Source organism: Rhea pennata, chromosome 29, assembly GCF_028389875.1.
Source record: "Rhea pennata isolate bPtePen1 chromosome 29, bPtePen1.pri, whole genome shotgun sequence".
Lineage (NCBI taxonomy): Eukaryota > Metazoa > Chordata > Aves > Rheiformes > Rheidae > Rhea > Rhea pennata.
Genome location: NC_084691.1, coordinates 3,299,586 through 3,327,405, shown reverse-complemented (window position 1 = coordinate 3,327,405; position 27,820 = coordinate 3,299,586). Strand labels below are relative to the sequence as shown.

At 71.8% G+C, this 27,820-nt stretch overlaps 2 protein-coding genes across 5 annotated transcripts; one reads left to right on the top strand and one right to left on the bottom strand.

Moving 5' to 3' along the window:
• Positions 1-232: 232 nt before the first annotated feature.
• LOC134152085 (tensin-2-like) lies at positions 233-17,126 on the top strand. Of its 4 annotated transcripts, none has more exons than XM_062597151.1 (27): positions 233-356; positions 4,258-4,369; positions 4,458-4,495; positions 5,818-5,856; positions 6,014-6,052; positions 6,151-6,200; positions 7,027-7,198; positions 7,300-7,350; positions 7,434-7,556; positions 8,063-8,127; positions 8,821-8,904; positions 9,009-9,121; positions 9,956-10,016; positions 10,091-10,166; positions 10,425-10,554; positions 10,664-10,729; positions 10,823-10,939; positions 11,080-11,880; positions 12,652-13,065; positions 13,196-13,324; positions 14,229-14,321; positions 14,399-14,476; positions 14,722-14,799; positions 15,229-15,397; positions 16,310-16,377; positions 16,468-16,497; positions 16,615-17,126. In XM_062597151.1, exons 1-27 carry the CDS (start codon positions 261-263, stop codon positions 16,965-16,967), a joined length of 3,645 nt encoding a protein of 1,214 aa, XP_062453135.1. In that variant the 5' UTR covers positions 233-260; the 3' UTR covers positions 16,968-17,126. The 4 variants fall into 4 exon arrangements, with proteins under 4 accessions (XP_062453135.1, XP_062453138.1, XP_062453137.1 ...); XM_062597154.1 differs by having other exon boundaries at positions 16,310-16,384; positions 16,453-16,497; positions 16,615-16,850; XM_062597152.1 differs by lacking the exon at positions 233-356 and adding an exon at positions 2,328-2,413.
• On the bottom strand, positions 17,063-27,015 carry LOC134152150 (SPRY domain-containing protein 3-like). The gene is given in 14 exon segments (XM_062597287.1): positions 17,063-18,068; positions 18,474-18,556; positions 18,559-18,636; positions 18,736-18,855; positions 19,121-19,178; positions 19,296-19,315; positions 19,318-19,444; positions 23,629-23,777; positions 23,780-23,816; positions 24,168-24,303; positions 24,596-24,720; positions 24,807-24,882; positions 25,707-25,853; positions 26,992-27,015. Coding segments are annotated over 14 exon segments (1,293 nt in total). The 5' UTR covers positions 26,994-27,015; the 3' UTR covers positions 17,063-17,933.
• Between the last annotated feature and the right edge of the window lie 805 nt (positions 27,016-27,820).

The window sequence follows — 27,820 nt, the reverse complement described above, 5'->3', positions numbered from 1 at the left end:
TCGCGGAAGGGCCCCGCCGGCACCTGCGCCCGGCACCCGCACCCTGGCCGCCACCGGAGGAGCAGGAGGAGGAGGAGGAGGAGGAGGCCACAGGAGGCCGCGGGAGGAGGTGGAGTTTTTACGGCAGTTTCCAAGATCCCTAAGAAGAAGGGAAAGGGAAAAAAAAAAAAAAAAAAAAAAAACTTCGCTCCGAGGGAGGGAAAAGAAGGGAAAAATAAACCCAGGAGGCGGCGGCGGCAGCGGCTGCGGTGGGAGAACCCATGGGCCAGGGAGGAGGCGCCCGGTGCTGGGCACGGCCCTGCTGCGCTCTGCCCCCCGGGAGCCGGGGCGCGGGGGGCTCGCCGCGGCCCCCCCAGGTGCGTCAGCCGCGGGGGCGAGGGGCGGCGCCGGGCTGGGAGACGGGTTCCCCCCCCCCCCTCGCCACCACCCCGGGGTGCGTGGCCCACCGCAGCCCTGACGCCGGGGGGATGGTCGCCACCACCGCCACCGCCATGGGAGGTTCTCCAGCTCCCCCCAAACCACGGTGGGACCCCAGCGGGGTCCGTGCGTGCGTGTCTCCCCCCTCCCCGCTGCCGGCTGCAGGAGGGATGTCGGGGCTGGGGCAGAGCTGGGCTCTCGCCCGCTGCGGGTTCGGGGAGGCCCCGTCTCCCAAAAGCCGTGAGCGCCGGAACCAGGAAGAGCCGGCAGAGCCGTGCGGGAGCTGGGCCCGGCCCGGACACCTGGGCCCTCCCGCCGCCGGCCCCACCGGGCGAGCAATGCCAGGCGGCTCGGGGCCACCGGCAGCGGCAGCACCACTCCGGCTCCTCCCTGAGATGCCGTGGGGAAAGGGGGAAATTCCCCCGGGAGCAGGGGGTAGAGCCCGTCCCCCCACGGCACCCCAGCCCCGGGCCCCCATCCCGCCCCCCAGCCTAGTCCTGAACCCCATTCCTCCACCCCATACCCTGCTCCTCCATTCTCTGCCCCATCACTCCATCCCACACCCTCTCCCTGCCTCCTAACTCCATCCCGTACCCCATCCCTCTGTCCTGTACCCCATCCCTCCATCCCATATCCCATCCCTCCATCCTGTACCCCATCCCTCCATCCTATATCCCATCCCTCCGTCCTGTACCCCATCCCTCCATCCTGTACCCCATCCCTCCATCCCATATCCCATCCCTCTATCCCGTACCCCTTTCCTCCATCCCCTACCCCATCCCTCCATCCTGTACCCCATCCCTCCATCCTCTATACTGTTCCTCTATCCCATATCCCACCTTCTGTCTTGTGGCCCATCCCTCCATCCCTCCCTGGAGCAAGGACTCCCCAGGGTAAGCCACAAGCCAGCAGGACCCCAGGGTCCTGGACATCTCTGCTCCCTCTGCCCAGTCACCCCCTGCCGACCCAAGGCGGGATGCCAGGGGGATGGGCTCAAGCCTCGTCCCTCGCCCCCACCCTGGGCCATCCCACAGCCGTGTCTGGCTCTGGACCCTTCCCCTGCGGCCACCAGAAATCTCCGTCACTGGCCGGGAAGCCCTTCCCCAGCCGCCTCCTCCCTAGACTAAATATTCCAACCCTCCCGCCGTCCCCATCCGGAGCCCCCCGCAGGCCTCTTCTCCCCCATGGCTCCCCCTCCCAGTGCAGGGCCCCTCCCCCCCCCCCCCCCCGCCAAGCCACGGGCCAGGCTGGGAGCTCCCAGCTGCAGGAATGCAGGGAGATGTGGGGGGGAGACGGGGGGGGGGGAAGGGGGACAGGACCCATGGCGGCGCCGGGCCTGGGAGCGGGGCTCGAGGGCTGCAGAGCTATAGGGCTGGGGCCCTAAGGTCGACCGGGACCGTGGAGTTACGTAAGGGCTGTGTCACGCTTGTCACTGTGCTATATGGTCCGGGCCATAGCAAGCTGTGTGGTGCCCTATGGACCCTGGGCTGGGTGGGGAAGGGCAGTATGGAGCTATATGGTAACCTATGGACCCCAGGCTGGATGCTTCAGGGCCGTATGGAGCTATATGGTGCCTATAGGGGCCAGGCTATTTGGGACAGGGCAGTATGGAGCTAAAGAGCCCAGACTGGATGGCCCAGAGCCATAGGGAGCTATAGGGTGCCTGTGGAACCCAGGCTGGATGTGGCAGGGCAGTATGGGGCTATAGGGTGCCTGCAGAGGCCGGGCTGGACGGCAGGGCCGGGGCCCCGGCCCCTCGCTGCCGCAGCCCCCGGTGCCCCCCCACCCTCCGGGGCCGCAGGGGTTAACGGGCCGCCGGTGCCCCCGGGGCGGCGGCAGGAGGGGCCGGGAGCGGAGGGAGGGAGGGAAGGAGGGAGGGAAGGAGAAGGGGGGGAGGAGGAGGAGGAGGAAGCGGCCGCAGCCTGGCCGCTCCGCCGGGCCGCGCCGCTGCCGCCCCGGGGCCGCCCCGGCTGCGGGGGGTCCCGCCGCCATGAAGGTACGAGCGGGGGCTCCGGGGGGGGCGGGAGAGGGGGAGGGAGGCAGCGGCCCGGACGCCTGGGCCCCGCCGCTGCCTCCCCGGCCCCACGGCTTTGGGGGCGGGAAGGAAGCGGGGGAGTTGGGGGGGGGGTCCGAGCCGGCGGGGTGATGGGGACGGATGGGGAAACTGAGGCACGGGCAGGGGCGAGGGGAGAAGCGCCCGGCGGGGGAACGGAGGCAGCGGCGCCACCGGTGTCACGACGGCGCCCGGCCTCAGCGCCCCCCCGGCCCCGGCCCCGGCCCCGGCCCCGGCCGCCGCCCGGGAAGCGGCTATTGTGTGCGCCGAGAGCGGGGCCGGGGCCGGGCCCGGCCGCCCCCCCGCCCCCTCCCCCCCCCCCCCCCGCGCCGCCCGCCCGCCCCCGGGGCCGCCCCGCGCCGCCCGCCCGCCCGGCCGCGCTCCCGGGGCGGCGGCCGCCGCTCGGCCCCGCCGCCGCCGCCGCCGCCGCCATGAAGCCCCACGGCGCCCTGGGGACGCTGCTGCGGGCGCTCGGCCGCCGCGACGGCCCCGGCCCCGGCCCCGGCCCCGGCGCGGTACGGACGGGACAGGACGGGACGGGACGGGGCGGGGCGGGACGGGGCGGCGGGGGCTCCCCGGGGGGCCGTGACGTCGGGGATCCCCGGGGGACCCCCCCCTCCCCGCGGTGACGTAGGGGATCCCTGTGGGGCGGGGGCTCCCTCCCTCCCCCCCCCCCCGGCGGGCGGTGACGTAGGTGATCGCCGTGGGGCGGGGGGATGCCCGGGGGTCCACGCCGGGAGGGCTCTACGGGACCCCCCCCCCGGTATTGCCCCCTCCGCAGGTATTGCACCCCTAGGGTGGGGGGCTCCCCGCGCCCCCCACCCCTTTACGAGGGGGAGGGGGCGGGCGGGGGTGTCCGGTCCCGGCCCACTGGGGGCGCCCTCGCCCCGCCTCCCCCCCACCCACGCGACACGAGTTGCCCAGGCCTCAGCTGGCTCCATTGCACGCTGCGGGGGGGGGGGGGGGCTCCCGGGGAGGGGGGTGCATGAATCGGTGGGGAGGGGGCTGCCAGGGGAGGGGGGTCGCTGCGCTGCTCGCGTGTCCCCCCCGTCCCCCGCCGCTTTCCCACGCTCCCCCCTTCCCCACGGGTTCCCAGGCGCGCCGGGGCCGTGGGAAGGCAGCGCCCCCCCCCCCCCCCCCCCCGCCCCGGGCCTGGCCCCGGCCCCGCTTCCTGCAGCGGGACACGGCGTCCCGGACAGACGTCAAGGCCGGGCCGGGCCGGGCCGGGCCAGGCCAGGCGCGCCGGGAGGGGGCCGGGGACGCGGCCCCCGGGGGACAGCGGGCGCCGGGCCGCCGGGGCTATTTATAACCCCCCCCCCCCCCGCCCCCCGGCACCGGTCTGGTCCCCATCGGCTGCCTCGGTTTCCCTCACCCCACGGGTTGGTGCGTGCAGTGCCGAGCACCGCTGGAGCCGGGTGGGTGCCCGTGGGCTCCGGGCACCCAGGGGTGCACCCGTGGGTCTGTGCATCCGTGTGTCCATGCAGCCACGGGCATCGCGTGTGCACCCATGTGCCCATGCACCCGCGTCCCCGTGCACCCCTGGGCATTGCGTGTGCATCCGTGTGCCCATGCACCCGTGTCTCACCCGTGCACCCATGGGCATCGCGTGTGCACCCATGTCCTCGTGCACCCCTGGGCATCGCGTGTGCACCCATGTGCCCATGCACCCGTGTCTCCCCCGTGCACCCCAGGGCATTGCGTGTGCACCCACATGCCCGCAGCTCCACGGCAGAGCAGGGGGCGCCTGTGGGTGCCCCGTGCCCACCCGTGGCCCCGTGTCTCCGCAGCCCGGGAAGGCGCCGGAGCCGCACAGCTTCAGGGAGAAGGTGTTCAGGAGGAAGAAGGCGGCGTGTGCCGCCTGCAAGGAGGCCGTCGAGGCGCAGGGCCTGCTCTGCAGAGGTGACACGGGGGGGAGAGGGGGGGCAGGGGGCTGCTCTGCATCCAGGGGGGCCCTGACACCCCTCTCATTCCCCCCCCCCCCCCGCAGTGTGCAAGATCGCCAGCCACAAGCGATGTGAGGCCAAGGTAAGAGGTGGGGCTGGGGGCGGTGGTTGCCCGAGGGGGGAGGTTGGTGGCCTGGGGTGGGGGGGACTGATGTGTCCCATCCTGTCCCCCCCCCACACACACACAGCCACTGGCCCCACCGGATCCCGGGCTGGTCCCGGGGTCACCGGGCTCGTGGGAACCCGGCGGGGGCGGTGTGTAGGGGGGAGCGGCACCGTCCTGGGGAAGCTCGCAACGCCAGCACGTCCCCATGTATCCCCCCCCCCCGCCCCGGATGACCCCCAGGGTGGGGGCCTGGGGGGGGGGGCACCCGCAGTCGTGCCCCCCCAGCCCGCGGTGCTTGTGCAAAGTTTGCCTTGGCCAGCGGCCAGCGGCTGCAGCTGGACAAACCGCGGGACGGACGGACGGACGGATGGGGGGGGGTCAGTGTCCGGCAGGGCAGGAGAGAGGGAGCACAAAGGTCCCGGGACGGAGGAGTGTCCCCCCACCCCTCCCTAGAGCCAGGGAGCGCACACCGAGCCCCTCTGTGCCCCCACTCTGGGGGTCTGCTGTGGGGCTGGAGCCCTACTGTGGGGCTGCGGTCCTATTGAGGGCCCTGCTGTGGGGCTGGGGTCCCACTCTGGGGCCCTGCTGTGGGGCTGAGGTCCCTCTCCAGGGTCCTGTTGTGGGGCCGGTGTCCCGCTGTGGGGCTGGGGTCCCACTCCAGGGCCCTGCTGTGGGGCTGCGGTCCTATTGGGGGCCCTGCTGTGGGGCTGGGGTCCCTCTCCAGGGTCCTGTTGTGGGGCTGAGGTCCCTCTCCAGGGTCCTGTTGTGGGGCCGGGGTCCCGCTGTGGGGCTGGGGTCCCACTCCAGGGCCCTGCTGTGGGGCTGCGGTCCTATTGGGGGCCCTGCTGTGGGGCTGGGGTCCCTCTCCAGGGTCCTGTTGTGGGGCCGGTGTCCCGCTGTGGGGCTGGGGTCCCACTCCAGGGCCCTACTGTGGGGCTGCGGTCCTATTGGGGGCCCTGCTGTGGGGCTGGGGTCCCTCTCCAGGGTCCTGTTGTGGGGCTGAGGTCCCTCTCCAGGGTCCTGTTGTGGGGCCGGGGTCCCGCTGTGGGGCTGGGGTCCCACTCCAGGGCCCTGCTGTGGGGCTGCGGTCCTATTGGGGGCCCTGCTGTGGGGCTGGGGTCCCTCTCCAGGGTCCTGTTGTGGGGCCGCGGTCCTGCTGTGGGGCTGCGGTCCCACTCCAGGGCCCTGCTGTGGGGCTAGTGTCCTGCTCTGGGGCCGGGGTCCCGCTCCTGGATCCCGCTCGGGGGGGGGGGGAGGGGGGCTCTGGGGTCCCACTCAGGGCGCCCCCCCCCCCACAGGTGACGTCACCGTGCCAGGTGCTGCCCCTCCCGGAGCTGGTGAGTGCAGGGGGGGGAGGTCCCTGCAGTGGGGTCCCACGGGGCGCAGGGATGCCCGTGTCCCCCCCCAACCCCGTCGGGGGAGCATGGGGTCCCCGTGCGCTCGGTGGGGGGGGCGGGGCCACCCGCCCCCCCCCACACCCCCCTCTCCCCCCAGAGGAGGAACACGGCCCCGGTGCGGCGCAGCGAGAACCTGGTGGGTGCCCCCGAGCCCCCCACCCACGTCCCCCCTACGCCGGAGGGACGGGGACATGGGACGCCCCCCCACCCGTGACCTCCTCCTCTGCCCCCCAGGGCTCCACCAAGTCCCTCAACTCCACCAGGCAGCGCAGCACCCTGCCCAGGTAGAGGGGTACCGGGGGGGGGCGCCCTGAGGGGTGCTCCGGTGGGAGGGGTGTCATGGCCCGGGGTGGGTGCTGTGACCACTGGTGTGGGTGCTGTGGTCCTGGGTGGGTGCTGTGGCCCCATGGCATTGTTACTGTGGTCCTGGGTGGGTGCTGTGGTCCTAGGTGGGTGCTGCAGTCATGAGTGGGTGCTGTAGCCCCATGGCTTGGGTGCTGTGGCGCTGGGTGGGTGCTGTGGCCGCGGGTGGGTGCTGTGACCACTGGTGTGGGTGCTGTGGTCCTGGGTGGGTGCTGTGGCCCCATGGCATTGTTACTGTGGTACTGGGTGGGTGCTGTGGTTCTAGGTGGGTGCTGCAGTCATGAGTGGGTGCTGTAGCCCCATGGCTTGGGTGCTGTGGTCCTAGGTGGGTGCTGCAGTCATGAGTGGGTGCTGTAGCCCCATGGCTTGGGTGCTGTGGCGCTGGGTGGGTGCTGTGGCCGCGGGTGGGTGCTGTGGCCCCGTGGCGTGGGTGCCGAGGTGCCGGGTGGTTGCTGAGGTCCTGGGTGGGTGCCGAGGTGCCAGGTGGGCGCTGAGGTGCCGGGTGGGTGCCGTGGCCCCGTGGCGTGGGTGCTGAGGTGCCGGGTGGGTGCTGTGGCGTGGGTGCCGGGTGGGCGCTGAGGTGCCGGGTGGGCGCTGAGGTGCCGGGTGGGTGCTGTGGCCCCGTGGCGTGGGTGCTGAGGTGCCGGGTGGGTGCTGTGGCGTGGGTGCCGGGTGGGCGCTGAGGTGCCGGGTGGGTGCCGTGGCGCCGGGTGCCCCCCCATCCCCCCCCGCCCCCCCCCCCCGCAGGACCTGCAGCCTGGAGCGGGTGCTGGAGCGCAGGTTCGAGTTCGAGCTCACGTACGTGACGGAGCGCATCCTGTGCGTGGTGTTCCCGGGGGCGCTGGAGGAGGGCCGCTACCGCGGGCTGCTCCGCGAGCTCGCCCACATGCTCACCTCCAGGCACCGCGACGCGTACACGGTGCGTGGGGCGCCGCGGGGGGGGGGGGGGGGGGGGCCGGACGCCTGGGCCCTCGCCGAACCAACCCCCCCCCTCCCCGCCCCCCCCCCCCCCCCCCGCAGCTCTTCAACCTGTCGGAGAAGCGCCGCGACATCGCCCGCCTGAACCCCAAGGTGAGGGGCGCCGCGGGGTGGGGGGGGGGGGTTGGGGGGTGCCCGGCGGCGCTGACGCCCCCACCCCACCCCCCCACCCAAAGGTGCAGGAGTTCGGCTGGCCGGACCTGCACGCGCCGCCGCTGGACAAGCTCTGCTCCGTGTGCAAGGCCCTGGAGGGCTGGCTGCGGGCGCAGCCCCAGCACGTCGCCGTGCTGCACTGCAAGGCGGGCGCCGGGGGGGCGCTGGGGGGGGGGGGGGGACACGGCTGCAGGGGGGCCGGGGGCGCCGGGGGGATGGGGACTGGGGTGGGGGGGGGGCACGGCTGCAGGGGGCCTGGGGGCAATGGGTGCCGGGGGGGCACGGCTGCAGGGGGGCTCGGGGCGCCGGGATGCGGGGGGCACAGCTGCAGCGGGGGGCTGGGGGCGCCGGGGGGGGCACGGCTGCAGGGGGCTGGGGAGGCTGGGAGCGACAGGGAGGGCACAGCTGCAGGGGGCCTGGGGGCGCCGGGGGGGGGGGGGCACGGCTGCAGGGGGGGCTGGGGGCAATGGGTGCCAGGGTGGGGGGGGGGCACGGCTGCAGCGGTTGACGGATGCAATGGGGCCACACGGGCGCCAGGGTGGGGGGGGCCACGGTGGGGCTGCACAGTCTGGGGGGCACCTGGAGGGGGAAGGAGATGGCTGGGAGCGTCGGGGGGGGGCCTGACCCACACCCCCGTGTCCCCCCCCCACAGGGTGACAAGGGCAAGACGGGTGTCATCGTGGCCGCCTACATGCACTACAGCAAGATCTCAGCCAGGTCCGGGGGGCTATAGGGGGCTGTAGGGGGCTATAGGGGGCAGGGCTGGGTGTGGGGGGTGGAGGGGTATGGGGCACAGGGGGGCCGGGGCGGGAGGAGAGGGTCGGGGGGCTCTGGGGTGGGGAGGGGGCAGAGGGAGGTATGGGGGCACGGGGGGTACAGGATGGGTGGAGGGGCTGGGGGAGGTTATGGGGTGGATTTGGGGCTGAGGGGGGTCGGGGAGGGAACGGGGGGTCTGGGATGGGGGGGTCAGGGGAGTTATGGGGTGGGAACAGGGGATCTGGGATGGGGGGTTGGGGGGGCTCTGGGTTGGGAACGGAGGGTCATGGGGGGGCCCTGGGGTGGGAACGGGGGGTCTGGGATGGGAGGGGTCACAGGGGGGGCTGTGGGGTGGGAACTGGGGGTCTGGGATGGGGGGTCATGGGGGGGCTCCAGGGTGGGAATGGGGGCTCTGGGATGGGGGGGTCATGGGGGGGCTGCAGGGTGGGAATGGGGAGGTCTGGGATGGGGGGGTCATGGGGGGGCTCCAGGGTGGGAACAGGGGCTCTGGGATGGGGGGTCATGGGGGGGCTCCGCGGTGGGAACGGAGGCTCTGGGATGGGGGGGGGCGGGGGCTGTGGGGTGGGGGCAGGGTCTGCGGGCACTCGGGGGTCCCGGGGGGGGGCTGTGGGGTGCCCTGACGCCCCTCCCCAGCGCCGACCAGGCCCTGGGCACCCTGACGATGCGCAAGTTCTGCGAGGAGAAGGTGGCAGCGGCGCTGCAGCCCTCGCAGAGGAGGTGGGCGATGGGCGCTCGGGGGGGGGGGGTCGGGGGGCCCAGGGGGGTCGGGGGGGCAGGGTGCTCAGCGCCTCCCCCTCTACCGCGTCCCCCCCGCCCCCCAGGTACATCAACTACTTCGGCGGGCTGCTCTCGGGGAGCATCAAGATGAACAGCAGCACCTTGTTCCTGCACCACGTCCTGGTGCCCGTCCTGCCCGCCTTCGAGCCCGGCGCCGGTGAGCGCCTCCCCCGGCCTCCCGCCCGGCCTCCCGCCCGGCCTCCCGCCGCCTCCCGCCGCCTCCCCTGGCCTCCCCCAGCCTCCCACCGCCTCCCCCAGCCTCCCGCCGCCTCCCCCAGCCTCCTGCAGCCTCGCACAGCCTCATACGGTCTCGCACAGCCTCCCCAGGCCTCACCTGGCCTCGCCCGGCCTCGTATGGCCTCGCCTGGCCTCGTGCAGCATCGCACGGCCTCCCTCGGCCTCGCGCAGCCTCCCCCGGCCTCGCCTGGCCTAGCCCAGCCTTGCACAGCAGCCCCACGGGGGGTGGGGGGGGGCACTGGCTGGGCAGGGACACTCGCACGAGGCTGTGCGATCCACCGTGCAAGGATGCTCGTGCAAAGCCATTTGCTCGTGCAAGGCCGTGTGCTCGTGCAAGACTATGATTGTGCAAGGGTGCTCATGCAAGGCTGTGTGCTCATGCAGGGATGCTCATGCAAAGCCATGTGCTTGTGCAAGGCCATATGCTCATGCGAGGCTGTGCGCTTGTGCAGGGATGCTTGTGCAAGGCCATATGCTTGTGCAAGGCCATGCGATCGTGCAAGGGTGCTCATGCAAGGCTGGGTGCTCACGCGAAGTCATGCTTGTGCAAGACTGCACACCTGTGCAAGGATGCTGGTGCAGGGCCCGGTGCTCGTGCCAGGACGCTTGCACTGGCCGCACACGCACGCCGAGGGGCTCGGATGGGTGGCCCTGGCTCGGCGGGGGGGGGCTGGCCTGCGTGCACGGGGGGGGGGGCGTTTGGCCCCCGTGCAAGGCTGTCCCTCGTGCAAGGCTCACGCCTGCCCCCCCCCAGGCTACCAGCCCTTCCTGAAGATCTACCAGTCCATGCAGCTCGTCTACACGTCGGGCGTCTAGTGAGTACGGCCCCAAGGCCCGGCCGGGGGGCACCGGGGCCCCCCACCCTCACCGCCCCCCCCTGCACCCACAGCAGCACCTCCGGCGCCGGCACCCAGAGCCTCTGCATCACCCTGGAGCCCGCCCTGCTGCTGAAGGGGGACGTGATGGTGAGCCGGGCGCCTCAGCGTGCTTCGCACGTGGCTGCGCACGCACGGGGGGGGGGTCATGCGCCCACGCGGCTGCGCGTGCACGGTGCTGTGCGTGTGTGCACGGAGCTGCACGTGTGTGCACGGTGCTGCACGTGTATGCACGGCGCTGCACGTGCATGCATGGCGCTGTGCATGCGTGCACAGTGCTGCACATGCATGCACAGTGCTGTGCGTGCACCCACACACCTTGCACACCTTCCCCCCCCCCCCCCCCAGGTGAAATGCTACCACAAGCAGAGCCGCGGCCCCGACCGCGATGTGGTTTTCCGGGTCCAGTTCCACACCTGCACCATCCACGGCTCCCAGCTCTGGTTCGGCAAGGACGAGCTCGACGAGGCCTGGCAAGGTCTGGGGGTGCGGGGGGGTGCGGGGGGGGAGGGTGCTGGGGCGCGCGGAGGGGAGGGGGCACCGGTGCCCTCCCCAACCCCCCCGCAGCAGCTCCCCGTCGCCCGCAGACGAGCGCTTCCCCTTCGACGCCGCCGTGGAGTTCGTCTTCTCCTCCGGCCCCGAGAAGATCAGAGGTGAGGGCGGGGGGCAGGGCCGGGGGGGGGGGCATCGCCCCTCCCCGGGGCGGGCACCCAGGGGCGGGCACCCAGGGGCTCCCGGTCGCCCAGGCTGGGACGCCGTCCGCAACAGCCCGGCCGTCACCGTCGACTACGGCATCTCGGACCCGGCCGTGCGCTGGGACTCCTACGAGGGCTTCAACGTGCGCCACGAGGACAGCCTGGAAGGTACGCCCGGACGCCTGGGCCCCTGGCCCGCTGGCGGGCTTCGGGGGGGGGGGGGGGCGGGAAGGAGGGGGGAGGCGGGGGGCGTTGCAAGCCGAGCAGCCGGCAGCCCGAGCCGCAGGGTGCCCCGTGCTCGCCCGCAGAGCTCTCGCACACCCGGGGGCCGCTGGACGGCAGCCCCTACGCCCGGGTGCAGAAGAAACGGGCGCCCGGTCCGTGGGGGGCCGCCGCCGCCGCCGCCCCCGCCCCGAGCCCGGCGCCCGGCAGCGGCCCCCCGGCGCCCGCCGAGCCGAGCCGCCCGCCGCCCACCGCCGCCGAGCGCCGCGACCTGGAGCTTTTGCTGGGCGGCTTCGGCGAGCCGCCCGCGCCCGAGGCCGGGCCCCCCGCGGGCTCCCCCGCCGCGGCGCCCCGCTGCTCCTGCCGCCCGGGCTACCTGCCCGCCGGCGCCGCTAGCCCCGAGGGCTCACGGCGGCGGCGCGCCGACGGCACCCTGGAGCGCCGGCGGCCCGGCGCGGGGTGCCCGGGCGGCGGCGAGAAGCGGCGGGCGCAGCGCTCGCTCTCGGAGGGTTTGCAGCCCCGCGGCACCGGGCGGGAAGCTCCGGGCTACCGGGCGCAGCCGGGTGGCTACCGGGAGGCGCCGGCGCTGGAGGAGCTGGCGCCGCTGTGCCCGTGCCGGGATTGCCGGGGCCGCGGCGAGGAGCTGGCGGCCGCCGCCGCCGCCTTCTACGGGCTGCGGCTCGAGTGGGGCGCCGAGGGCCGGGGGGCCGGTGGCCACCCGGCGCCGCTGGCCCCCGGCGAGGGGCTCGACGGCACCGTGTGCCCCCGCTGCGGCCGGCCCGGCCCCTCCGAGCGCTCCGGCGAGCTCGGTGGCTACGAGGCCCTCGGCTTGGAGGCCCGCGAGGGCTACCGCATCCCCGGGCGGCCGGACCCCCACGCACCCAGCGGTGAGGGGCGGCCGGGGGCTGCGGGCCACGGCGGGGGGGGGGTAGTGGCCACAGAGGGGCTAATGAGGGTCTGGGGGTGGGCTAGTGGCCATGGAGGGGCTAATGAAGATCTAGGGGGGCTAGTGGCCATGGAGGGGCTAGTGAGGGTCTGGGGGGGGGGGGGGCTAGTGGCCACAGAGGGGCTAATGAGGTTCGGGGGGGGCTAGTGGCCACAGAGGGGCTAATGAGGGTCTAGGGGGGCCTAGTGGCCATGGAGGGGCTAATGAAGATCTAGGCGGGCTAGTGGCCATGGAGGGGCTAATGAGGGTCTGGGGGGGGGCTAGTGGCCACGGAAGGGGCTAATGAGGGTCTGGGGGGGGCTAGTGGCCATGGAGGGGCAAATGAAGATCTAGGGGGGGCTAGTGGCCACGGAGGGACTAATGAGGGTCTGGGGGGGGGGGGCTAATGGCCACGGAGGGGCTAAGGGGGGGGGCTAGTGGCCATGGAGGGGCTAATTGTGGCTTGGGGGCTAGTAGCCCCTGGGGGTGAATGGTGGGCTCAGTGCGGGGGCAGTGGGGCTATTGGGGGCTTACTGGAGGGCCAGTGGCTACAAAGGAATTGCTGGGGTTGGGGGGGGGGGGTGTGCAGTGGCCACGGCAGGGCAATGGGGCTCCAGGAGGGGCTAGTGGCCAAGAGGGGACTCCTTGGGGGTGGGGGCTCCTGGAACGGCTGTGGCTAGCAGCAGGGGGGTAGGTGGCTAGTGAGAACCCCCCACCCTCCCTGTACCCGCAGAGCGGCGGAGCCCAGGCGAGGGGGGCCCGTGGCGCGAGACCCCCGACAGCCCCAGCTCGCCGCAGGGGGCTGGCGGGTGCCCCGAGGTGCCGGAGCCCCCAGGCTGCGGGACCCCCGGCCCCCCGTCACCTGCAGAGGCGGCGGCGGGGGCCACCGCATCCCCGACACCCGCCTTCCCCCTGGCCACGGCGTACTACGAGCCGCCGGCCCCGCGGCCCCCCCTGCCCGAGAAGCGGCACCTCTGCGAGCGCCCTTCGCCCCCCGAGCGCGGCCCCTTCGCCCCCGAGCTGGCACCCAGCGGCTCCGGGGGGGGCCGGGGGCCGCCCGAGCCCCGGCCGGAGGCGCCCGGGACCGTCAAGTTTGTGCAGGACACGTCCAAGTTCTGGTACAAACCCGGCCTCTCGCGGGACCAAGGTGTGGGGGCAGTTTTTAGTTTTTATTTATTTTTCTGTTTGGGGGGGGGGGGGGGCCGGAGGGGCCCAGGCGTCCGGGCTCAGGTGCCCCCCCCTCCCCACCCCCCCCCCCCCCGTCTCGCTGTCCGCAGCTGTCGCCCTGCTCAAGGCCAAGGAGCCGGGCTCCTTCCTCATCCGCGACAGCAATTCCTTCCAGGGCGCCTACGGGCTGGCGCTCAAGGTGGCCGCGCCGCCCCCCAACTGCGTCACCCACAGCAAGGGTAAGGGACCCCCCCACCCCACCCTGCCTCGGCACCCTTGGGTGTTCATGTGCCACCCCCTCCCCAGGGGGTCCCGCACCCCTGGGTGCACCCAGACCTTCCCCAAGCCCCCTCCACCCTGGGCACCCTGGTGCACCCAGACCCTCCCCAACCTCCTGACTCCCCCCCCCCATGGGGACCCAGACCCTTTCCAAGCCCTGATAGCCCCCCCACAGGCACCCAGACTCTCCCCACCCACTCCCCTGGGCACCCCAGTGCACCCAGACCCTCCCCAAGCTCTAGCACCCACCCACCCCCCGCCATGGGCACCCTGGGGCACCCAGACCCTCCCCAGGCCCTGATACCCTCCCCCCTACAGGCACCCAGACCCTCCCCACCCACCCCCTGGGCTCCCCAGTGCACCCAGACCCTCCCCAAGCTCTACCACCCACCCACCCCCCACCATGGGCACCCTGGGGCACCCAGACCCTCCCCAGGCCCTGATACCCTCCCCCCTACAGGCACCCAGACCCTCCCCACCAACCCCCTGGGCTCCCCAGTACACCCAGACCCTCCCCAAGCTTTAGCCCCCCCAGCACCCCCAAACTCTGCCCAGGCACCCCCAGCCCCCGCCCCCAGCATCTCCCTACACTCTGGGTACCCCAAAGCCCCCCAGCACCCCCGAGCCCCTGGACCACCCCCATGGCCCCCAGCACCTCCCACACCTGGGTGTCCCTGTGCCCCCCCATGTCACCAGACCCCTCCACTTGTCCCCCCCCCAAATGTCTCCTCCTCGAGCCCAGGGCATCCTGGTGCCCCCCTGCATGCCATGCCAACAGGCAGAGCCAGGCAGGGGCCCAGGCGTCCGGGCCCTTTTGGGGGGGGGGCACCACTGAGCCCTGCACCCTTCGCCCCCCCCACCCAGGAGACCCCCAGGAGCAGCTGGTCCGACACTTCCTCATCGAGACGGGGCCGCGGGGCGTGAAGATCAAGGGGTGCCAGAACGAGCCCCACTTCGGTGAGGGGGGGGTGGGATGCTGGGGGGGGTGCCCCGGGTCCGGGGTGCCCCCTGACAACCCCCCCCCCCCCCCGCAGGGAGCCTGCCTGCCCTGGTGCTGCAGCACTCCATCACCCCCCTCTCCCTGCCCTGCGCCCTCCGCATCCCCAGCAAAGGTAGGTGCCGGGGGGGGGGGGGGGGCAGCACCACCCCCTCTCCCCCCCAGCATGGGGCAGCCAGCCCCCCTGGTGTGGGGTGCCCCTCTCTTGTACCCTCCCCAGCACCTTTCTCTTGGGGGGGGGGTGTTTCCTTCTGCCCCCCCTGTCACGCCCTCCCCGAAGCTGGGCAGGAGGGCCCAGGCATCCTGGCGAGGCGGGGGGGACGGGGGGGGGCCCAACCTGTGTCCCTCCCCCCGGCGCAGACCCGCTGGAGGAGAGCCCGGAGGTGCCTGTGCCCCCCAACATGAGCACAGCCGCCGAGCTGCTGCGCCAGGGCGCTGGTGGGTACCGGGGGGGGGGGGGGTACTGGGATGGCAGGGCTACTGGGATTGGGGGGGGGGATACTGGGATGGGAGTACCAAGATGGTGGTACTGGGATGGGGAGGGTACTGGGATGGGGGGTACCAGGATGGGAGCCTTGGCCAGAGAGTATCAGGACAGGGGCTACTGGGGGGGGGGAAACCAGGCTGGAGGTACTGGGATGAGATACTGGGAGAGGGATCCTGGGGGGGGGGGGGGTAGTGGGACAGGGGGGTGCTGGGAGGGAGGGGTAGCAGGAGGGCGGTACTGGGCCGAGGGTAACGGCGGGGGGGGGGGTGGGGCCTGGGAGGTAGAGGCGGGTGGTAGCGGGATGGTGGGAGGAGGGGCGGGCGGGGGGGGGACGGGCGCAGCCCCCCCGGGCGCCGGTGGCAGCCTGCGCCCGGCGGCAGCCTGCAGCGTGCTGTACCTGAGCTCGGTGGAGACGGAGTCGCTGACGGGGCCCCAGGCCGTGGCCAAGGCCGCCGGCGCCGTCCTGGCCTCCCGCCCGCGCCCGCCCGCCTGCACCGTCCACTTCAAGGTGGCCGCGCAGGGCATCACCCTCACCGACAGCCAGCGCAAGTGAGCGACCCCCCCCCCCCGCAACCTCCCCCCCCCGCCGGCACCGTCCTCGGGGCACCACCCTCCCCCCACCCTCACCCCGGTGCCACCACCCCCTGGGCACCAACGCCCCCAAAACCAGCACCATCCCCTGGGTACCACCACCGCCTGCGCACCAACACCCCCCAAAACAGCATCATCCCCAGGTACCACCATCCTTAGGTACCAACACCCCCAAACCCAGCATCATCCCCTGGGTACCACAAGCCCCAGGTACCATCATCCCAGGGTACCATCATCCTTTGGGTACCATCATCTCCCCACTCCCAGCATCATCCCCTGGGTACCACCACCGCCTGCGCACCAACACCCCCCAAAACAGCATCATCCCCAGGTACCACCATCCCCAGGTATCAGCATCCTTAGGTACCAACACCCCCAAACCCAGCATCATCCCCTGGGTACCACCATCCCCAGGTACCATCATCCCAGGGTACCATCATCCTTTGGGTACCATCATCTCCCCACTCCCAGCATCATCCCCTGGGTACCACCAGCCCCAGGTACCATCATCCCCTGGGTACCCATCGTCCTTTGGGCACCAACAGCCCCCCAACTCCCGGCATCATCCCCTGGGTACCACCAGCCCCAGATACCATCATCCCCTGGGTACCACCATCCCAGGTACCATCATCCCCTGGGTACCACCAGCCCCAAGTACCACCATCCTTTGGGCACCAACACCCCCACTCCCAGCATCACCTCCCCCTCGGACAATCGTCCCTGGGTACCATCGTCCTCTAGGCCCCAAATCTGCCCTCCCCCATCCCAGCATCACCCCCGAAGCCCCATCAGCCTTGGGGGGGCCCCTGGCAGCGCTGGGGGGCACCGCCTGCCCCCCGCTCACCCCCCCCATCCCGTCTCCCCCCCCAGGCTCTTCTTCCGGCGGCACTACCCCGTCGGCAACGTCACCTACTGCAGCACGGACCCGAGGACCGCAGGTACCGTGTTGGGGGGGCGGCGGGGGGGGGGCACAGCCTGGGGGATGCTCGGCTAATTAGCACCCCGCTAACGAGGCTCTGGGCCGGCAGGTGGGCGAACCCAGACGGCACCACGTCCAAGTAAGTCCAGGACGGGCGGCGCATCCCTGGGGGGGGGGTGCAGGCGGGGTGGGGGGGGGGGTCCCCAGGGGGGTGCCAGGTGTCATCCTCCCGCCCCCACCCTCCCCCCCCTGCCAGGATTTTCGGCTTCGTGGCCAAGAAGCCGGGCGGCCCGTGCGCGAACGCCTGCCACCTCTTCGCCGAGCTCGACCCCGAGCAGCCGGCCTCGGCCATCGTCAGCTTCATCACCAAGGTCATGCTGGGCACCCACCGCAAGTGAGGGGGCCCCGGTGCCACCCCCCACCCCTCGTCGTCCCCCCCCCCGCCCCGGGCGACGGAGGCAGCGTGCAGAGGGACCACCAGGAATTTGGGCGCAGGGTTTTTTTTTTTTTTGGGGGGGGGCACACAGGGCTGCCAGGACGCCTGGGCTCCCCGAGGAAGGGCCGGGCGCCAGTGCCCGCCTGCCCCCCCCCCAGTCGCCCCCTTACTAAGGGGGAGGGCAGTGCCCAAGGCCAGCCCCCCCCCCCGCAATGCCGAGGTCGGGCATCACCTGCCCGCCGGGCGCTAATACAGCAGAGAGTCTCTATTTTTGTCTAAGAAAGGATTTATATGAGCTTTAGTCAGACGTCTCTAATATATATATACGTGTATATATATATATATTATGTATGGGGGGGGGGCACCGAGCTATATCGCGATGTCGGGGGGGGGGGGGACGCGGGACCCCTTGTCTCCTCCTCGTCCGACCATGTGCAAATGCCAACAGAGAAAACCACCGTTTCGGAGCTCCTTCTTCCGGCGCCCGCCTGCCCGGGGGGGGGGCCGGACCCTGCCGCTCGCTGCCCCTGGCGCGGGTACAGCGGGGCCGGGGAGGCTGGGGGGGGGGCAGGCAAGGTTCACCCCCCACCACCACCGTGTACACACACCCCGTGGGGCAGCAGCTGGTGCCTGGGGGAAGGAGATGGGGGGCACTGCCCCTTGGGATGGGGGGGGCCCAGAGGGGCATTTTACATTCACAAAATTGGGGTGGGAGGTAACAGCGACACCAAGAATTGGGGGGGGCGGGGGGGGGAACAGGACCCTTAACTCTGTCCCAAGGTGGGACAGAGTTATGCCCCCCCACACCTTGTGGGGGCATGGGGGGGGGCACCGTGGGGTAACCGTGGCTTGGAGGGGGGAGGCCCAAGCCCTTCCAAAGGGGCACCAGGGGGGCAGCAAGGGCCCAGGGTGGGGGGGGGGGGATTAGGGACCCCCCCCCCGCAATAACACAGGGGGACAAGTGGGGGGGGGGTGCCCCAACGCCAGGGGCCACGGGGCAGAGGCGTTAAAGTGCGTGGGGGTGGCGGGAAGGGGGGGCGGCACCGGAGGGTGGGGTGGGAGCAGGCAGGGCCGTGGGGCACCTGCTTCACCAGTGCCCCCCCGGCTCCCCCCCCCCCCCCCCCCCCCCCGCCCCGGGCCTAGCCGCTGAGCGGGTGCAAGTCCACCTTGACCTTCTCGCCGCTGCTCAGCATGCCCACGGTGGGGAAGTACCCGCCGGCGGGCACCACCGCGTCCTTCTTGCCGATGATCTTCCCGTTGCGGGTGAAGAACACCTGGAGGCGGCGGGTCGGGAGGGAGTTGGAGCATCCGGGGCGCCGAATCGGGGCTCCCCGGCCTGCCCCCCCCCCCTCCCAGCACCTTAGGGGTGGGGGAACGGGCGGGCAGCGGTGCCGTTACACCCCCCCCACCCCCCCCCCGGCACCAGGCTCCGACGTGCCCCACGGATGGGGGCGGCCGGGAGGAGCCGTGTCCCAGCGCCACCGGAGGGACCCCCCCCTCCCCAGGCCAGGCTGTGGGGTGGGAGACGGGGGCCCGATCCTGCCCCCCCCCTCACCCCCGTGGGGTGGGCGACGGGAGACGGGGGCCCGATCCTGCCCCCCCCACCCATGGGGTGGGCGGCAGGAGACGGGGGCCCGATCCTGCCCCCCTCCCCGCCCCAGCCCTGGCTGAGCTCTTACCACCACCTTCTTGCCTTCGTGCTCCTGCTCCATGTCCTCGCCGTCGTCTTCCTCCTCCTCCTCTTCCTCCTCCTCCTCTCCTCCTGGTGCAGGTACATGACGTTCCGGACGCCGCGGGGCTTGGCTCTCACGTCGGCCGTGTCGCAGGTGTCGTCGCTGTCACCTGGGAAGGGGCAGGAGCGGCGGGACGGAGCGAGGGGCTCGTGGGGGGGGGGGCGGCACGGGGGCCCGGCGCCCCCCCCCCTCCGAAGGCCCCACGCACCGTCGCTGTCGAGGATGTAGTCGCGCGGGAACATGATGCCGCAGCCCATGATGTCGCCCTTGTAGCAGCGGGGCCCGAACGGGTCGCCCACGCCGCTGCCGTGGAAGATCTTCCCGTCGTCTGGGAGGGACGCAAAGACGTCACGGGGCCCGGACGGAGGGGACCTGGTGCCACCCCCGCGCCCCCCCCCCCCCCCGCCCCCGGCCCAGCGGCACGGGAACGGCGCTGGCTCCCGGGGCCGCGATGCGAGAGGAGGTTTCCGGGAAGAGGAGGAGGCGGCCGAAGGGCAGTGCCAGTCCCGGCCCCGAGCGAGCACCGGGGACCCCCCCCACCCCACCCCTCCGAACGCCTCTGGGGTCATCCCGGGGGGTGGGGGGGGGCTCACCTGCGTGGTAGGCCACCGAGCCCCTGCTCCAGCCGGGGTGCCGGTTTTTTGGGTAGTCCTGGGGCAAAGAGAGAGGAGGAGGAGGAGGAGGAGAAGGAGGAGGAGGAGGAGGAGGAAGGTCACGGCTCGGTGGCCCGGACGCCGGGCCCCCCCCCCGCCTCGCGCCCCCGCTCACCTTGCGGGCCAGGCCCAGGCGATGTAGCACTTCTCGCCGGGGTCGATGATCTCCACCTCAAAGTAGTGGCTGCGGGTGCTGAGCGGGTGCCGGGCTTGGGCCAGCCCCACGTCGATGATGCTCTTGCCCTTGCCCACGTATTCCAGGAGCTGGAGGGGGGGGGGAAGGAGGCAGCGGAGGGGTATCAGGGATGGGGGGTGGGGGCAGGACAGCGCGGCCCCCACCGGGGCGAGAAGGCAGCTTGCCGGCTCCTCGGCCGCGTTTAGGGCCCCGGCTCTGCCCCTCCGCAGCGATGCCGGCGGCACCCCAGGGTCCCCGCCGGGTGCAACGCGGCTCCGAAGGACGTGGCTGCGGCCCCAGGGGCACCCTGGATCGGCACGAGAGGCGTCAGGGCCCCCCCCCCCCCAACCACCCAGCCCCGGGCCGGGAGAAGGGAGCGGGTCCCAAAGCGGGTCCCATCCCGGCCATGCCGGGGAGAAGGGGAACCAGAGGGACCGCAGGTCCCCAAAGCGCCCCACGCCCCGGGGAACGGAGCCGGGTGGGTGGGGGGCGAGGGAAGCCACGGGGCGCCCAAGGGGCCGAGGGTGCCGCGGCCGCCGCACAACCGGGGACGGGGAAGGGCAGGGGGGACACACGCCGCCGCCTCCTCCCGGGCCCGGCGATGCCGGGAACCCGGTGGGAATTTCCGAGCGGGGGTTTTTGGGAGGCCGGGATGTTTACGAGGCCCGGGACCGGGCGACTTCACGCGGCGAGCCCTGCGTCACGAGGTTTGCTTTGGCCAGCGCCCGCATTCCAGCCCGGCCGCGCCGCGCCGCGCCGCCGGCAGCTTTTGTTTCCTGCCTCCGCCGGGCCCGAGCTTTTGTCTGCCCCAGCGCAGCTGCACGGGGAGGGGGGTGGAAAAAAAAACCCACAGCGGGTCCGCCGAGAGCCGCGAAGAGCCCTCGGACGCCCGCCGTCCGCCTCCTCGCGCCCGTCGGGGCTCAGCCCGCTGATCCCCCCCGACTCCCCCTGGTTCGGGGCAAAGCGCCGGGGGCCGGAGGGAGCCGGAGGGTCCGGTCCGGATCGCCTCGCTCTGCCGTGCCTTGGCTCCGGCGCCGCCGGGGTCAGCGGTTTTGCATTTTTCCGCTCGCTCGGCCCCAGCGTTCTCGTGCGCCGCGAACGCCCAAAATAAAAAAAAAAAAAAAAAAAAAAAAAGAAAGAAAAACCTCCCTGCGCAGCTCCGGGGGAGACGCCACTGTTAGACGAGGCCGAGGGCTGACCCGATCCGACGGGCAGCAAACTCGGCAGAGGAACGTCCAAAAAAATGTTCCCCTGCCGGAGAGGAGGGGAAAAAACAAAAAAAAAAAACCACCCAAAGGAGCAAAATGTTCTTTAAATAAATTAAAAAAAAAAAGAGAGAGAGATTGAAAACTGGCTGTTCTGCAAAGCTCCGGCGAGTCGCGCCGCCTCTCGAGGAGCCGCGCGAGCGGGGCGGCGGGCGAGGGGACGGGACGCCGGAGCGGCCCCTCTCCGCCGGCCCAAAGCGGCCCTTTCCGAGCGGCAGTTTAATCACGCTAACGCGCATAACTCGCGTTCCTACCCGGCCGCTCTCATTTCCTGCCAGCCCGGAGCCGGACGGGCAGCGCCGAGGGCGCCCAGGGACCCCCCGGTGGCATCAGCCCCGGCGGGTCTCCGCTAGCACCGCTCGGCGCCGGGACGCGGCTCCGGCCCGCGGCGGATAACCACGAGCCGCGCTCGGAAAGGCCAGCCGCGAGCCGGGAAAACCGCTCGCACGAGGCTCCCCGGTGCCGGGCACCCGGCGGAGAGGGGAAGCAGCCAGCCCGGGGGGCGAGCACGGTCCTCCTCCCCTCCCCGGTGAAAACACTCCCTGCATTAAAAGCGGGGGAAACTGAGGCACGGAGCAGGGCCACCCGGCCCGGGCGGCCCCGGCCAAGCTAAGCGGCCCCGAACGCCGCTCGCTCTGCCCTCGCCCCGGCCCTCCAGCCCTTCCTCCACAGCCAGATGTTGTCCGCAGCGACCGGGGGAGGATGGAAAAGGGCCCCGGGCCCAGGATTGCAGATTCGTCCCAGGCGCGGCGCCGGGATCGGCGAGTTCAGGCCGGGCCAGGCCGCGGCTCGGCTCGCCGCACACCCTCGCGCGGAGCCGGCCCTCGCCGCAAGGCCCCGGCCGCGCTCACAGCTGCAAACTCTTAAGACTTGGAGGGGTTTCGAGGTTGAGCTTGTTTTCGCGCAGCGCTCGGCTAGATGGAAGGGGCTGGCGGAGGCAGGGCCGGCTCCCCGGGGTTGGGGGGGGGGGGGGGGGTTGCCGAGCCGGCACCGGCCCCCGGCACGGCCGGCGCCTCCTCCGCGCTCGGGGTGCCCGCTGCCCTCTTGCAAAAATCACTTTGGGGCTCTCGCGGGGCGCGGAAGAGCGGGGACGACAGGGACGCGATTAGACCCTGCCCCGTTTTATCCGCAGCTCCCCGGCCCTTAGGGCCCAGAAGCACCGCCGGGAAAAGGCTCCGAGCCCCAGCCCGCACCAGCCCCACGGCGGGTCCGAACGCGCCCCACGGTCAACGCGCTGCGGCCAGGAGGCTCCCGGAGCTCCGCAGGGCGGCCCCGATCCCGCGAAGCGGCCGCGAGCCCCGGGGAGCCGCGGCCGGGCGCCGTCGGGGCTCGTTTCCACCCGGCGCTACGCGCACGTTGGCCTTCCCCGGGCGCACGTGAGCGGCCGATGCCGGGCTCGGCCGAGAGGTGGGAACCAGCTGCTTTCTGTCGCTGGTCCGCGCCCTCCCCACGCAACACGGACGTCATCGCAGCCTCTGGCCCCGCCGGGCTCCGGGCAGGCGACGGGGGCGCTTGGCGGTTCCCCTGCCCCGCCAGCTCCCCCGGCGCGGCTCGTGGCGGCACGGCGCCCAGGCCCCCAGCCCCGGGCAAGTTGACCCAAGCTCCCGGCCCAGCGGAGTCAGCTTGTCCGAGGAGCCGCAGCTGGGCCAGCGCTGGGTGGAGCGGGAGTGCGATGCAATTCCTGGAGCCTTCCGAGCTCTCTTCCTGCTCGGCCCCAGGGACAGGCGGCCCCGGGAAGGCGGCCGAGATGAGCCAGCAGGCTCACGCGCTCCCGGAGCTCCAGTTCGGCCCCGGAGGCATCGGCAGACAGAAGTGGTGTTGGTCCAAGGGAGGGGCAGGCAGGAGCAGAGGAGTCAGGACTCCTGGGTTCGGCTCCCAGCTCCGGGAGGGGACAGGAAGCTTTCTAGCTAGCGAGGGAAAATACACCAAGATCCGCAGCAGATAAACAAGCGGCAGGCCCGATCGCTCAGAGCTGCAGATGCTCCGTCCACGGGAAATGACCCATTTTCACAGCTCGGGAGCGCTTCCAAGCAGAGCTGAGCCCAGCACGGAAAGGCAGAGGAGACACGCAGCCGCAGGACGCGGGGTTTAGCCTCTTCCTGGCAGAGCCAGGGGCCGTGCGAGCTCTCCGATCCGGCCCCGCCTGCCCTCCTTGCCGTCCGTTTGCCCTGCTCACGCTTAAGCACCACGGGGAAGGGCAGAGCTGGGCTCTCTGGGCAGCTGGAGCCAGCTTAGGGCTTTGATGGGTCTGGGTAAAGGCTGGCACCACTCTGCCCCAAGCAAGGCTAAAACCACACAAACGCCCGGAGGATTTTGGAGGACCGGTAGAAAGATCACGCAAGGCCCTAAGCCCTGACCAACCTCCAGTCTGCCGCATGCCAAAGCAGAAGCTTTCAACCTGCAGCTCCAAGCAGACCTCGAGCAGCGACAGAGCAGCGTCGCCTTCCTTGGCTCGTGCCGGGAAGGGACGAGGCCCCAGGACTCGGCTCCAAGCCAGCGCCTCGCTGAGGATGCTCAAGGCCTGCTCTGTCGCAGGCGCTTCCCCACGCCTCCCCCACGGCGCTCTCACCGCCGGTTCCTTGCTCTGCTCAATAGCCCGGCGGGACGCCGGGTTCGCCCGGCGCCAGGGGCACTGGGTGCTGCCAGGGACTCTGGCACGACGGCAATAGGGACAGCAGCAAAACAAGCTACCGCAGCTGGGAGGAGAGATGACTAGAGACAGATGTGCTCCCCGCAGAGCCCAGACGTGCTCGGATTTGCCCTCTGACGGCACCACGTAATCCGGCTGCCTCCCAGCCGCAGGCTCGAGTAAGGAGATTTCTGATCCTGTCGCGCTCCAGAGAGTAGGGCCAATCCCTCCGAGGGCTCCCGAGTCCTTCCCAGCGCAGGGGAAGATGTGAATCCCGAGCACACAGAGGGGTCAGCGAGCTCCCGTCTTTGCACCCCATCCCTCGGGGCAGGGGGAAAACCAGAGGGAAGGCCCCAGCGCCGGAGGCCGGCTCACTCACCGTGCCGCACACCTTCACATCGTGCAGCCGCCCCCACTCGTCCTCGTAGCTGTCCACCATCATGATGCTGTCGTCCTCCTCGGTGCCCAGCTCCGCGTGGAGGTGGAGCCGGACCTCCTCGCCCAGCGAGTGCATGCCCACGGCCGGAAGAGCCCGTCGGGGGACAGCGGCATTATGGTAGAGCCAACCTGCAGAGGGAAGGCAGGAGGGTCCGCACCACGCAGCCAGCCCGGGCCGCGGGGCCCGCTGTTTCAACATCTCGTTCGCTCCTGGGAGCTCAAACCTTCGCCCTAGACAGCAAAGTTGGGAGGAAACCAGTGCGTCCACCCCGTGTGACTGCAAACAGCTGCCACCCACGAGCCCAGGGACAGCAGCGACTGGGGACAGCGCGGGGACACCTCACACTGCCTCCACGGTGCGGACTCTGATGGCACCGCCACAGCTTCGCCACGCGCCCCAGTTCAAAGCAAACCCTGGCCCCAGCGGACTAAAAATCAAGAGCAGGAGAGGGCCCAGCAGAGGAGCCCCGTGGCTCTCACCCTCTTCCCGTTCTTCGTGAAGAAGATCTGGGCCGTCTGCACTTCGAAGGAGACCAGCTCGATGCCGCAGCCGATGCGGTCCCCGGAGCTGCACTTGGTGCCAAACTGCCGGCCCTTGGCTCGGCCGCTGTAGAGCCTGCGGGGGTCAGAGGAGCAGTATCGCACCGGACACGGCCCGGCCCGCGGACGGGCGCAGCCCTTCCCGGCACGCGGGGAGATGCTGGATCGCGTTTTGCCCCATTTTTCCCCTGATAACGGCAGCAAGTGCAAGGGGCAGACGCAGCCCCCCTCCCCGCCCCCCGAGCCTCGCTGGTGCCAGCGAGGAAGTTGGCTAGATCTGTTCTCCGTCCCCAGGCCGCTTCAGAGGCCACGGACAACCCCCAGCCCGCTCCCTTGTAGAGGCTCAGGTCCCGGTGGCCCTCACTCACTTCCCGTCATCCGCATGGTACGCCACGGAGTCAGGCAGCCAGCCCGGCTGGTGGTCCAGGCTGTAGTACTGGGGCACGAGGCCCACGGCAATGGTCCCACGCACGCCGCTGTCCACGATGGACACCTGCGAGGCGACACCAAGGAAGTTCTTCGAGCCTAGCCGCGACGCGGTGGGCGCCCGGGACCGATGCCCACGGCGAGGTGACTCACCTCGAAGTAGTTGTTGTCTCTGGTCAGGGGCCGCGGAGCAACGTAGCAGCCGACTTCGCCCGAGTTCCCATGGTAACTGCAGGGGACAACGCGGGAGCGTCGGTCACCCGCTCCAGCTTCGTGCGGGACGCGACGGGACCGACAGGCAGCAGGTAGGAGATGCCCCTGACCCTTCCACTTTGTCCCAGCACCTTCCCAGCCTGCTGAAGCGCCTTGGGGTGGCTGAGCAGGGATGTGGCAACGGGACAAGCGTCTGCTCTGCAAACAGAGCTAAGAGGAGGAGGAAGGAGAAGCCAGGCCCTTCAGCAAGCGCTCCCAGGCAGACGCCCACATCGCTCTTGCTCCCAGGAGACCCCACCGCTCTCCACCAGCACGTTCCCCTGGTGTCCACCACGAAGGAAAGCATCTTCCCTCCGCCGGGTGCTGCAGCTTGGCCCGTTCAACCACCCAGCAGGCACCGGCAGGCCCCAGCCGCTCGAACGAGCTGCAGAGCCGAGGGCTCCACGCGCCACAGGCGCCCATCACCTCTGCTTCGCGCCCAGGCAGACCACCACCCTCCTCCTCCCCTCGCAGCCCCAAACTGGGGCACCCGGAACAGAAACCCTCCGTCTCGCTCCGGGGAACCTCGACACCCGGCGCTCCGCACCTGCAGGAGGAAGGAGGCCTGGGCGGGGGGGGGGACACTCAGGCCACCTCGGAGCTCTGCTGACGCGACACCCAGGGGAGATGGCGATCAGGGGCCAGGGAAGGCCGGAGCCACCCCAGCGCTGGCCAGCAGCAGCTTAGAAACGTCGCTCCGCGGCTCCGCAGCGACGGCGAGGGGAGCGGACGGCCCCGCCGGCCCCACCTCCGCCCGCCGTCGGCTCCAGCCCCATTCCCAGCACGCCAGCCCGAGGCTACCTGAGGGTGTCCCCGTCCACGAGGATGTGCTTGAACCTCTCCTGGTAGCGGACGGCTCGCACCTCGCGGATCTCCCGGATCCGCCGCCTCCAGTTCAGGAACCTGTAGTGCAGGTTTAAGTCATCCATCCCGGTAGCGACAGTAAACCTGCCGGAGAGGGGAACAGGCGGAGTGAACCCCTCTCGCCTCCAGGCCCTCCCGCTCCGGCCCCCCTGGGACTGCCCCACCGCCACCCCCCAGCTCAGCCCGCACCAGCTCCCACTCCCCCGGCACGGCAACGCTAACCACGTCTGTCCGTCTGTCCGTCCGTCCCCACCTCCAGCACCCGCAGCTCAGCCCTCCCCCAGGCGCTGAGCCCCAAAGCCAGCGCAGCTTGACCCCCAGCAGCCCCACATGCCTCCCCAGGCACCCCGCTCCCCTCAGCCCTCCATGAGGGCCCACAGGGCACCCCCTGTCCCCACCCCACATCGGGCTCTCCCTCCCAAAGCCCAGGCTCGCTGGACCCCCATAACTGGGCTGCCAGCCCCCTCCCCCAAAAAAGCACCCCCTGCACAATACCTGGGCTCCCCCATAACTAAGCCCCCATGCCCAGGCCACCCACACCCGGGCTCCCTCATAACCCCCCCTGCCAGGGCCCCATCCCCTCCATATCCCCCCCACAAACTGCCCCTGCATCCTGCTCCTCAGCTCCCCCATAGCCACTCCCACCCCATAACAAGACCCCCATAACCAGGCTCCCAGGTCACCCATAATTATCCCCATCCCATAACAGCCCCCACCTCCTCCTAACCACCCCCACCCCATAACTGCCCCCACCTCATAACTGGGGCCCCAGCTCCCCCATAACCGCCCCCACCCCATAACTGGGGGCCTGGCTCCCCCAGTAACCGCCCACACCCCACAATCATCCCCACCCCATAACCAGGGCCCTGGCTCCCCCACAACCGCCCCCACCCCATAACCGGGGCCCCCAGCTCCCCCATAACCGCCCCCACCCCATAACCGGGGCCCCCAGCTCCCCCATAACCATCCCCACCCCATAACTGGGGCCCCGGCTCCCCCCATAACCATCCCCACCCCATAACCGGGGCCCAAGCTCCCCCATAACCGCCCCCACCCCATAACCGGGCCCCCGGCTCCCCCCCCAACCGCCCCTCACAGCCAGCCCCCCAGAGCCGACCCCGCAGACGGGCCCCCGGCGCGGCCCTCACCGGCGCGGCCCCGCCCGCCCCCTCCATGGGCGCCCGCGCTCCCGGCCGGCTCCCGGCCCCGCCGCCCCACTCACATCCGGGACCTCGCGCCGCGCTTCCTCCTCCTCCTCCTCCTCGCCCCGCCCCCGCAGCGAGGCTCGGCCAATCGCCTCCCGCCGCGCCCCGACTGACGGCTCGCCGCGCCAATCGCAAGCCGGCGGAGAGGGCGGGGAGGCGGGGCACGGCGGGGTGTGTCGTCAGGGAGGGGGCGGGGCCGGGGCGCGCCGGGTGAGGGCGCCCCCTAGGGCGGGGGCGGCGCGGTGCAGGGGCCTGGCGGGGGGGCGGGTATGCCCGGGGTGGGGGGGCACTGGGGGGCATGCACTGGGGGAACTGGGGTGTGCACTGGGGTGTGCACTGGGGGATCTGGGAGCAGTGCACCAGGGCACCGTGGCTGAGCACTGGGAGAACTGGGGCTGAGCGCTGGGGGAACTGGGGTATTGTACTGGGGGCATCGTGGCTGTGTACTGGGAGAACTGGGGCTGCGTGCACTGGGAGAACTAGGGCTGTGTGCTGGGGGGAACTGGGGCTGTACCCTGAGGGAACTGTGGCTGTGCAGTGGCAGGACTTGGGCTGTGCACTGGGCGCACTGGGGTGTGCACTGGGGGGAACAGGAGTGGTGCAGCGGGGGGAACTGGGGTACTGCACTGGGCACACTGGGGTGTGCACTGGGGGGAACTGGAGCGGTGCAGCGGGGGGAACTGGGGTACTGTACTGGGCACGCTGGGGTGTGCACTGGGGGGGAACTGGAGCACTGCCCTGGGGGCACTGGGATGTGCACTGGGTCTGCGGCGCAGCCGGGGGGGGGGGGAGCTCCGCGGCATGTGGGGCAGAGCGACCCGGGGGCAGCGGCTGGTGTGGGGCAGG

Excerpts from the sequence above, each read along its gene's own strand:
- LOC134152085 (XM_062597151.1), top strand. The coding sequence starts at position 261 with ATGGGCCAGGGAGGAGGCGCCCGGTGCTGGGCACGGCCCTGCTGCGCT. Across the intron at positions 10,730-10,822 it reads CGGCCCCGAGAAGATCAGAG|GCTGGGACGCCGTCCGCAAC; the intron begins GTGAGGGCGGGG and ends CCGGTCGCCCAG. Across the intron at positions 16,378-16,467 it reads CACGGACCCGAGGACCGCAG|GTGGGCGAACCCAGACGGCA; the intron begins GTACCGTGTTGG and ends CTGGGCCGGCAG.